This window comes from Equus caballus, chromosome 12, assembly GCF_041296265.1.
Source record: "Equus caballus isolate H_3958 breed thoroughbred chromosome 12, TB-T2T, whole genome shotgun sequence".
NCBI lineage: Eukaryota > Metazoa > Chordata > Mammalia > Perissodactyla > Equidae > Equus > Equus caballus.
In genome coordinates, this window is record NC_091695.1 from 38,533,546 (window position 1) to 38,545,043 (window position 11,498).

General features: G+C 62.6%; 1 protein-coding gene across 12 annotated transcripts in view; it reads right to left on the reverse strand.

The window, feature by feature from the left end:
- The window catches only part of SYT7 (synaptotagmin 7), a 67,127-nt gene that overhangs the window by 50,748 nt on the left and 4,881 nt on the right, over positions 1-11,498 (reverse strand). For 8 of the 12 annotated variants that reach the window (XM_023654165.2, XM_023654162.2, XM_023654163.2 and 5 more), the window contains exon 1: positions 9,922-10,907. The exons of 2 other annotated variants lie outside the window; for them this stretch is intronic. In XM_023654165.2, coding sequence (XP_023509933.1) covers positions 9,922-9,952 — 31 coding nt within the window. In that variant the 5' untranslated portion in view covers positions 9,953-10,907. Of the gene's footprint in view, positions 1-5,245; positions 5,329-9,921; positions 10,908-11,498 lie in introns of those variants that run through there. 2 more of the 12 variants (XM_070228802.1, XM_070228804.1) reach the window with 2 other exon arrangements.

Here is an 11,498-nt window from a genome sequence, read left to right on the forward strand (position 1 = left end):
CTAGGCCCCAGATGCCAATGGGGTTACAGTCTTGCATTGCAGGGGCTTCTCGTGGCTCAAGGGGGCGGGGCAGTGTCATGAGATCCTAGACTTGAACAAGCCCTGTCTTAGGGCACTGGAGCCTGGGTTCTAGTCCTGGCTCTGCCACTAACTTACTGTGTGACTTTGGGCAGGTCGTTTGGCCTCTCTCGACTTGGTGCTCCCACCTATATCATCAAACGCAGGACCAACAATAAGAGTTAGTATACACTTAGTACTAACTCTGTGACAGGCACGGTTCTAGCGATCTACACACATCACTCATTGCACCCTCCCAGCAGCCCCCTGAAGTAGGCGCATTATTGTCTCCATCTTACAGACAGAGAAATGAGGCAATGAGGTAACTTGCCCAAGGTCACAGACCTAATCAATATATGGCAAATGTAGGATTTGAACCCATTACTTTTTGATCCAGAGCCCATGCACGGGCTGCCACTGTGCATTATTTCTCTAATGGTGTCCCAGAGAGGTCCCCCTGCACAGGCACACATGCCATCATGCTTCCACATGGAAGCACACAGACTGTCACGTGTCTGCATGACGTGACATATGTTTGTTCACGCTTCCACCCCCACTCCTGTGCTTTCACCCCATTTCTGTCTGGAAGGGCCACGCTCGGGCATACACTTCCACAAGCATCCCGGCACCAAGAACAGGCTGACTCCAGCAGGGCCACACACACGCACACACACATCCCCCTTTCTGGGCGCTGGCTGACGCGCGGGGGCCCTGCGCCACACTTCAGCACATAGCCACGTGGCAGTGACGTGGGCCACCACACCCCTTTTCCTCTGCCCCCCTCTAGTGCCTGGGTGGCTCGCACGTCACATCGCACACCTGCCGGCACCCCATCCACGCTGCCTTCCTCACGCCTCTCCCCGAACAGAAGCGGGCACCTTCTCCAGGAAGGAAGCGGGCACAGGCCCAACCTGGCTCCCACAGTCTGAAGATGCCAGCCAACCTGGGGGTGGAGAGGGAGAAAGAGGCATCGACCAGAGGGTCTGGGGGGCCTGGGGTCCACGGTTCCAGTCTGAGACTAAGCCCTCCCTTAGGTCTGAGTGCCAGAGGTGAGCTCTCAAGACCCTAGAAATACCAGTCCCCCTTTGTCATTGCCAGATATGGGGCCAGATGGGGGACCTGCGGACAGAGGGTCTGCCCATCACCCCGGAGCAGAACTGTGATGCCCCTGGGGCTTCTCTGGCCAAGTTACTGCTGCACCCCTCACTACCCCATCCCTGGTCCCTGCTCTCTCCTCCCCCTGCCCAAGCATCTCGGAGTTCTGGGTATTTTTAGGCCTCAGCTGACAGGCTGTGAAATCGCTCCCTTCGCACCTCCCCAACCAGGCGGGGGCTGGAGAGGGAGGAATGGGGTTGGGGGGGGCACACACAGCCAATTCATCAGGCTCCTCCAGGGCTGGCAGGTGCCAAGCAGGGAGTGAGGGGTGCGTCCCCTTGAGTGAGAGGATCCTTCCACAGTGCCTGTAAGAGGGAGAGGAGACAGGGTGGGAAGGAGGCTCCACCCCACTCCAGGGACGTGAGAACAAAGGCTGTAGGGGACTCCTCGAGCACTAAAGGAGGCAGTGGGGACGCCCGGAGTCCAGCTCTGCAGCCAGCACTCCCGGCACTCCCTTCTGAGCGATGGGCCGAGAGACAGGCTGGCTCGGATCCTAGTGGAATACGGGAGGCACCAGGCAGTGTAGCCCAGTGGTTAAGACCTAGGCTTTGGAGTGAGGCTGACTTGAAATCTCATCCCTGCTCTACTGAGTGACCTGGTGAGACGCTCCACCCCTCCGGGCCTCAGTTTCCTCCTCTGACCAGTGCTAATGATCTCTCCCTTACAGACTGCTGTGAAGATTAAACGAAAAGACGTATGTGAAGAACGAGGTGGTCTGTGGACCCACCAGGACCTGCTAGGAGATTCTCCCTTGCCGCTTGCAAACGTTCCTAAGCGCTCCTTCCCTGGGCTGGCTTCCTTACCGTGATCCCTGATGCGGGGCCTCCAGTTCAGCCAGGCATCAGGCTGTTTGGGGCCTGCCTGACCCTCTCCCCTCAGGGGAACAAGTCCCCCGCTAAGGTGGGTAGGCAACGGAGACCATCCCCCCTGCACCACTTCCTGCTGCAGGGCACACAGACATGCCACGTGTGCACACGAACCCAAATACCACCACGTGTGTGTGCTGCCAGCGCCTGGGTGTGAGGGCGTTTGCCCTGGGGTGACCCCCTAGGGGAGTGGGAAGCCGTACCCAGGCCCTGCTGTGAATGGGCCCCTGTGCCAGGGGCCGTGGGCATGGAGAGGGGGGCGGGTTTCCGTGGAGACAGGTTGGCTCTGGTGGGGCTCTGGAACTCAGGCCTGGCAGCTGGAGCGTGAGCCGTGTGGCTCCCCCAGGGCCGGCCCTGATGCCCATGGTGGCGAATGGGATGCAGAGCCAACCCTCAGGAGCATTAACTGTGTCCACTAGGCCCTGGGCCTCCCCACCTTGGCTCTACATTCCTCCCTGGAAGGCTTTCTCTGATACTGCAGCCCCCTAGGTAAGCCCCCGGGGGTGTCCATCCGTGCCCAGGCTGCCCCCTTGACTGCCCATTACCCACCACAAGCTTTCCAAGTGCAGGGCCCCAGTCCAGCTGGACACTGCAGACCTCCTCATGTGTTTGGACCCAGCCTGTGCAGGTAAGAGATGGAGGAGGGGCTGGGCAGAGGAGGGGACAGATATGTTAACGGCAGGGACCCCCCCCTTCAGGCTTCCTACCCTCTACTCTTCTGCAGAGGGGAAGTTCTTTGTAGAGATCTGCCTGAAAGTCATCCACCGCTCTCCACTGCCCTAATTAAAAAAAAAAAAACTCCAGTTTTCCTATTTCAGAATGCCAGGACCTTCATAATCCGGCTCAGCCCAGCTTCCCCAAGCCTCAACTCCTGCTACCACCCCCAAAGGCCCCCCTTCCCACCACCAGCTGCGGCCTCGACTGGCCGAGACCCACCACACCTCCAGGTCGTCGTGTGTTCTGTCCCCACCATCCCAAATGCCTCACCCCTGCCTGCTGACACGGCAAGCTCTTATTCTGCCTTCAAGACCCAAGGCTCTGGACCCAACGCTCGCACTCTTGGGTCTGGCGATGTGGCTGGAATTCCGAACCGACTCTTAAGTGCAAGTCCCTCCTTCCCAGGGTGGCCCGAGGATGGATAAGCTGACATCTGTCCTATGCTTAGAACAGCACCACACACAGTGAATGCTCAGCTCGCCTTCGCTGTCTGGACAGTAACTGATGGATGCCGCCTCAATGAAGCCCTCCCCAACTCCCATGCACCAGGCCTGTGGCAGGCATGTCTTCCTCAGTGCTTCCGGCCCCCACATCCCACACGTCAATCACTCAGTGCGGGGTGATGCGGATGACAGCTGCCGTTGGCTGCGTGTTTACTATGTGCTGGGTTCTCTGCTAAAGATGCTTCCCGCCCTATCTCACCTCAGCTCCAACCCCCTGGGAGGTAAGAACCATCATCATACATCATACCCATTCAACAGAGGAGGAAACTGAGGCCAGTGGTGGCATAACTTGCTCCAGGGACACAGCAGTGTTCCTGCTGGAATTCAAAAGGACAGATGTTTGACCCCAGACACCTAGCTGAAGACAGCCAGCCTCTCCTGCACATGAGTGCTTAGCAGATACCGAGCGCTCCACAAATAAGAACTGACTGTTATGGTGCTATTGTTATTATCAGAGGAGGGGACAGGGTGTGTGGTGTGACCTGAGAGGGGCGACCTTAGGCTGGACCCCCTAGAAAGCACGAGACCCCCACTCCTGGAGAAAGAAATTGAGGGCTCAGAGGGGCCCTTGGGATGCCAGGCATGGGGTTCAGCATGGCAGAGAGGAATGCAGGGAGCCCGAATATCTGGACCCAGTGGCCTTGGGGAACCTGAAGGGTGCTGGAGTGAACAAACGCTCCAAGGGGCTGTGTCGGGCCCAGGTTGGGCAGAGTGGGAGAGGGCCTGCCGTGTGCTGGCTGAGCTGGCCATCGCTCTCCGGCCCCGCTGCCACCACCCCGCGGTAATGAGACGGATCCAATTTGTACCCAGGGCCCCGCCGGGAGCAGCTGCCGCGGCAGGGTTTGAAGTAATTTAATTGGACACATTAGCCACACAGCTCTCTCCTCCGCTCCCCTTGTGCAGGGCTCCACGCAGGCGCCCCTCGTGGCCTCCCACACCCCACGCCACCCTACCCTGGCTGGGGGCAGGTGCACGCCTCACCAGCTAGCACCGTGAGACCCCCACCTGCTGGGACTGACCCCTCAGCACCCCTCCTCTCTCATTCCGGGGCCTCCTGGGGCTCTAGAACCAGAGGGCTGGCTGGGCTCCGCAGGGCCCAACGTCTCCCCTTTCTCTGAGGCAAGCAGCAACTATGGGAGCCCCGTGCAATGGGACCTCAGACCTCTCCCTCCTGTCCCCTCTGATGGGCAGAATGGGTCACCTCCTTCTCTCTCCCAGCCAGCCCAAGAGCCCCCAGCTTCCTTCCCTCCAGGAAGGGCATCAAAGGAGAAGGGCCACTACCCAGAGGAGGGGGTAGTTCTCTCAAGAATCCGGGAGAGGGGTGCATACACACACACACACACACACACGCACAGCATCAGACGTAGTCACAAACACAGATGTGCCCAGCTCACCCCATACACACACACACGCTAACAGACCTTCACGATGTCTCGGAAATGCCCGTATCCATACACACTGAAGCTCCAACACCCCCACATCCACACCCGTGCACGCAGCACAGCCAGGTGAAGCCCTGCTGCCAGCAGATGGAGGCCTTGGAGGCGGCCACGCTGCCAGGTGGGAGGGTGTGGCGGGGGGCAGGCAGGGCCCCTGGAGGACACAGGCCCTGCCTGGCTGGGTACAGGGCCAGGGGAGGTGCCCTCCCCAACGCTTTCTGTCAGAGCTCCCTGCGCACCTCGACGCACCTTGCTACAAATACACTCATTAGCTGCTGTTTACCGCGGGCTCAGCGCTCAGAGGAGCGCGGCTATTACGGCCGTCCACCTGCTACCCGCGTGCGCACGGAGGTACCCACACAGCACAGTGCTTCTCCCCACCGGCCCCGCCCTCCCTCTCCACCGGTCCTGTGGCCCCACACCCTCAATCCCGCAAATACATCAATTCCCCAAATATCCCAGCTCGCGGTACAAGTCGGCTCCCTGCCCAACCCCACAGGCGACACACCTCTTCCAAGGGGCCCTTCAGGGTAGAAGCTGCAAAGCCCACCAGCGCAGGCCCGACGTGCCATCCCATCTTCCAACCCACTGGGTCCAGAATTCCAGGCGCTGGCTCTGGGCACCAGCCAACCCCTTCCACAGGTCCCATGCCGTCTGCCAACTCCATTCCAACCCTTGGGGAATTCTGCTGGGTGAGACCAAAGGCCTGCCCTCTAGACACAAGTTGGACAGGGCCCAGCAAGGCTGCCCTGCTGCCTGGAAGGTCAGGAACTTCCATGGCTATGGAACTGGCACAATCCGCCTGGCACCACCAGCTGGGGTTCCCTGGCAAGGCAGGCGGGCACCCGGGCTGGGCCTGGCACGGGCTGGCTCTGGCACCTGGCCAGCCCGGTGACCGCCCCAACAGAGAGCTGACCTCACCAGCTGCATGTGCCACCTGTGGGCACTGCCCATGGAGCCTGGGCAGGAAGTCTTCTTCCAGCTGAGTCCTCGGCTCCGGGACGGGGCCTCCCGCCCCCCGCGAGGCCCCCCTCGCCACTCCTCTCCCTGCTGTTCCAGGCTCACTCCCCTGGGGGCAGCAGTTATGGAAAATGGTCCATCAGATTCAATAAGGATGCAAGCCCCTGAGAGAATAGGGGGTGGGTGGGTGGGGAGTGGGGGAGGGAAGGGGACGGGGAACCACCCACTCCTCCCCCATGGTACCTCAACACCTCCCGCCACAGCAGGGCTGGAGGGGTAAGACAGGGACAGCCCTCCACTGGCACTCTATGCTGCCTTCAGCTCCTTGGGCTGGAGCTTGGGGTCAGCCAGGGGCAAAGCCCAGCTGCCCAAGGCCTGTCTTTGCTCACCTGACACCCACCTGTTCCCCTGCCTTCAGGTGTCCCTCACCTGTCACCTGCTAGCCTGTGTGTCCACCCCAATCCAGCCCGCTCTAGTCCCCCTTCCCAAACCAGGAGGGGCTCAGAGGCTGTCTCTCTCCCCACCACCCCTCAATCCTTGAGCGCCCGGCTTCTTGGTCACGCTGTTCTCACAAGGCCACTGAACAGCAAGGTCCAAGGCCAAGGAGGGGTCCTGTCTCCATGGAAACACTACAGCCTTGGGGGCACTGGCTACCTTGGCCCAAGCCCCACAGAAGCCATCCCTCCTGCCCTACTCAGCCCCAGGTCCCAGCCCGGGCCACAGCCTGTTGGAAGATCATGGATCAGTCCCACACTCTGATCCAAGCCCAGGATGCAGGCCACAGAGGGGGCAGGGGGTGGGGGATGGAGGGGTAGCTGGGGTGGGTGGAGAGTTTGTCAGCGAAATGGTCAGACAGAGTCAGGCCTCCCTGGACCGTCCCACACCCGAGCCTGGGTCCCTAACCCTGATGGCCCTCACGGCATCCCCCTATCCTGCCCCACACATTGCCCAACAGCCTCTGCCCCTAACTTGTGGCCAGTGGGTGAAGGGCTGGCCTGCACAATCTAGTAGATCTTTCTGCCTTGAGAGAGGAGACCCACCGCGTCAAGGACCTCTGTCCCATGCCGTGTGTCCCCCACACGCCCTAAGAATGACCTGCTCCGTAGAGTGGCTGTAGGGGGCAGAGCCCACTAACAGGTGGGACAGATGAGACTTGGAGCCCTGCTGCCCCCAAGGACAAGCTCACAGAAGGCTGGGAGCAGGGGAGGCAGCCCTCAGGACCTGACCTCTCTCCCAGGCGCCCCTGCACCAGCCAGACTTTCCCTCTCTGGCCTTGCTCACTAGCTCACCGCAAGGTCACCTCTCCCTCCCTCCCTTCCTGCTGCCGTCCTGCCTGCCCACTGCAACGCTGACCCCTGCAGGCCTGCCAAGGCCCTGCCCGGCCTGGGGACAGGCAGTCCAAGGGACACAGGGAGGCCTGGCCAGGCCATCTTCAGGATGGACGGAGGATGAAGGCTGAGGGCAAGGAGAGGGCCTCATGTCTATGGGAGCGGTGGAGGGGAGGTTGCAGGCATGGCTGGGGAGGCTGGGCACAGTTTGGAGCAGAAGCCGATCGGGGTTTGTGTGTGTGTGTGGGGGGGGGCTGGTCTTCCCTCTTTTTCCCACAGTCCCTTGCCTCAGCCAGGATAGGGCAAGGAATGAGCTGCGTGGGGGGATCAGGGGCCCAAGTGGGGAGGGAACTGCCCCCTGAGGAAGGGTCTCAGCAATAGACTGAGCCCTGTGGGGACTCAGAGTGACTGGGATGACGGAGAGTGTCCCATAGGGACCCTCTGGAACCAGCCTGGGACATGGAGGAGCAGGAGAAGACAGGAGATCAAATTTTCTTTAAAGGACTGGGCCACAGGTGTTCCTGAGAGTGAGATGAACGGATCAGGATGTAAAAGGTACTGGTCGCTGGGGGGCCAGAAGAACAGCCTGAATCACGCAGGACTTAATTTGTACATCTCACTCCCACCTGGTGCCAGCCAAGAGCGAGATGGGGGAACAGAAACAGGGGACACACAGCCCTGACCAGGGGAGCAGAGTCTGGAGGGCCTAGGGTGAGTGGGTGGGGGAAGTGGAAGTCTGGCCTGGAGCTGTAGGGATTATGGGAGGCGGGCAGGGATGCTAGGGGGCACGGAGGCCAGATGGAGGTCTCTGGCTCCTCAGGATCCCCAGGGGACCAGGATCAAAAGCATACTCTGTTCTCTGCAGCCTATTTCTGACCCCACCCAGCCCAGTGCCCACAACAGGGAGAAGTAAACCTCAGGCCAACCCTGCCACAGGCACTGGGGGGCCATGCAGCTGCAGCTGGAGTGGGCAAGACAGGTCTCCCCCCCAGACGGGGGGGCTATTCGAGGAGGGGGGAGAGGGAAAGATCTAGGGGCCAGCAGCTCTGGGTTCCAGGCCCTTCTCCCAGAAGATGCCAAGCATGTCAAGTTGGCCTCCGTAGAGAGCAGAGATGCTTGGAGGAACAGTGATGTCATGGTGCCCAGGCGGAAGAGCGAGGGAGACGGGATGAGGGCATGCCCCCAGGCCCCTGGCCTAACAGGAAAGGGGAGGCTGCCAGCCTGGCAGGGAGAGGGGTGGGGGAGTGTCCTCACTGCATCCTCCCCTTCCATCCTCATCCCCCAGAGCTGGTCTCTGAACTAAGCTGCTGGCTACTGAGACGGTGATCCCAGCAAGAGAGTGCCTCTGCCTGTGGTCCAAGTGCTGGCAGCTGGCAGCCTCCTGAGGGAAGATGCCAGCGTAGGTGACCTGGGTCCAGACAGATGAAAGGAGGAGTCTACGAGGGCAATGTCCCTTCAGCCATCACCCAAAGGACATTCACGGATGAGCATGAGGTTCCAGAGAGGGAGACCAAGTCTCTTTCACCCTTATACTCGAGTGCTTAGTGGGTGCAATGCCTGGCACCCAGTAGGTCCTCCTCAGTGAACTGGGGCTGCAATGACTTGATGGGGGGGGGGGGTGAGAGCTGACTCTTCAGGAGGCAGGGAGAGGCTGAGGCTGCCCCTAGACGGAAAGAGTAAATGCGGGGCCGGGGCAGGAGTGGGCAAAGCCGGTGCCCACTGGCCTGCCCTCAAAAGCCTTGGGCTCTGGGCCCCTTCTGTGGAGGGTCTTAGAGCTGTCCCCCTCCCCAGCATCCCCCACTCCCAGGGCGGCAGGCATTAAGCGGCGAGGTTCCTCATCTGGGAGCAAGTCTTCAGGCTGGGGCGTCGAGCATCAGAGAGAAACCCAGAAATGGAGACCCTGATGCCAGAACTGGCAGACTCGGGGTGCTGGGTCTGGGGTGGGGCACACCAGGTGGGAGCTAAGACTGAGCCCGGGCAGGAGCTGCAGGGGACCTGCCTACAGGTGGGCACCGTGTGAGGAGGCGTCAGGAGCCAAGGAGGAAATGGCAGAGCAATTTCCCGAGGAAGGAGGAAAGATTCCTGGGCTTGGCTTCGAGGATGCCAAGCAGACGTGGGCTCCCAGGCCACTCCCCGGCTCGGGCTCCGGCTCCGGCTCGGCTCGCTCCGGAGAAATGCAAAGGAGTGCGGCCCCTCCCCCTCCCTCCCCCGACAGGACTGGAGTGAGTTTGGGGTTCTTTGCTTCCCCCCCTCCCCAAGCCCAGGACAACATTCCCCAGGCACCCTGATTCTCACCGGTCTCTGCTCTCTCTCCCTTCAGTACTCCTGCCTCCCTCCTCAACGCTCCTGCGGTTACCCCCGCCCCCAGAAGCCCCCCTCCCCAGCCGCTGCACCAGATTCCCACTTGCCCCCTGGCACCCTCTCAATTCACAGCTGGCACTGCCGATGTCACTCCTCTCCCCTGTGCCCACAACCTTGGCCAAAAGCTGCCCGGGATGCTTGCCTTGGGGTCCCCCAGCGCTGGCACCCCCGGGGCTCTGGTGCTGGGGACCCAGGGTTGCCTCGGAGGGCACTGCCCGGCTCCCGCGGGGGCAGCGGCTCCTCGCTCCGCCACACACGTTGTCCTTGGGCTGCTGGGGGTGGGGGGGAGGTCCTTGTGGGGACACTGCGAAGCCGGCGCCCGGCATCAAGCCGGGCAGTGCCTGGACTGCAGGGGGCCGGGGTCCGAGCGCCTGCCGCTCCAGCCCGCGCCCCCGGGGCTGCAATGACCCCGGGGGCAGTCCGTGCGGCTCCGGCGGACAGCAGCCCCGGGCTGGGGCTCCGAGACGGCGCCGGGCGCTGCCGCCGTCCTGCCCGCCGGAGCGGGGCGCCCCAGCCCGCGCGGGGCCGCGCTTACCTGGGCTGGCCGCCTCCGGGTCCCGGTACATGGTCCCCTCGTCGCCGGCTCCCTCCGGGCTCCTCAGAGCCGCCCGCGGCCGCGCGCTGCTCCGCCGCCGCTGCAGGGCATGGGGCCGGGCGACCCCCGGGGGCGGGTCCGAGGGCAGGGGCCGCGCGGGCTGCACCGAGCCGCCGAGCCGGGGAGCGGGGGCCGCCCGCCAGCCCTGCCGCCCGCCCGCCGAGCACGCTGCCGCCGCCGCCGAGCCGCGCCGAGCCGCCTCCCTCCGGCCTGCGCGCCGCGTGTGCGCGCCGGAGCGTGTGTGAGTGTGTACGAGGCCGTGTGTATGTGTGTGTGTGAGCGCGTGTGTGAGCGCGCCCGGGGCACCGCCGGCGCCGCCCGCCCGCCCGCTGCCGAGCGCCGAGGCCACCGCCACCGCCAGCGCCACCGCCTGCGCCCGCTGCTGCCCGCTGCCGGCCGCGCGCCGCACTGCAGCCCGCGCCCGCCGCCGCCCGGAGCCGCCCCGAGGGCACCGCCGCCGCCCCGCGCCCCGCCCACCCGCAGCCCCCGCGGGGAGGGCGCGGAGCTCTCCGGCTGGGCTCCACGAGCCGCACTGCGCGACCAACCCGGCCGGGGCGCCCCCGATGGCAGCCGCTTCGAAGCCGGCAGGGCCGCGGAGCCGGCCACCTCCTCCGAGGTGCCCTTTGACTCCGCTCCAAAAGGTGTGGAAATCCACTCCGGGTTTTCCGCTGGGTGGCGGCTCGAGGGCGTCAGCTCTGGGCTCGGCACCCCGGCGGTCCCGGGAAGACGGGCTGGTGTGTGCGAAAACAAGGAGTGGATTTCTTTTTTGCCGGCGCCGAGACTGGGTCCGCCGCTCTGGCCATCCCCCGAGCTTGCACACAGCTGGAGCGGAAAAGTCTAGGATGCCACCTTGGTGGGGGACGAGGTCCACTGACCCTCCCCACTTAACCCAGCCGCACAAAAGAAGGAAACAGACCTTTCGGCCTCTGCTCATGCCTCTCCTGCACCTCGCCACTGCGCACCCCCCCCCACCACCTTTTCCTAGACCCCAGCATCAGTGGGTAGAAAGGAAATCTCTCTTAACCCTCCAACCCTGGAGCCCCCTTGGCCCTTTCTGCCCTCTGTCAGCTCAGTACAGTCCAAATCAGGTGAACCCTATTTCTCCTTTCTCTAGAATTGGAACTGTTTGACTCTGGGGCAGGGGGAAGAAGGGGTCCTTCTCCCAAGGATTTGAAAGGCCTGGAACAAAATCATTGATGGTTTCAGGTACAGAGACCTCCCGGCACACACCTACACACCTAATCAGCTACACCACCCTCCCAACACACACAAGCACACAAACACACCTCCCACACAACGAGACAGACACTGAAGCTTCACACGTGACAGGGCGTGCCACTACCCTGAACTGAAGGGGGTAGGCAGGAGGACCTAACCCCCAGGCCTGCTGGAGCATCCTGCCATCCCCTCCAGTGAGAATGCAGTTCAAAGGTGAGCCAGGCTTCCCAGAGTCAAGGATTCCTACTCCCACCCCGAGAAATCCACTGAACTCACTTTATACCGCACAGCTCACACCC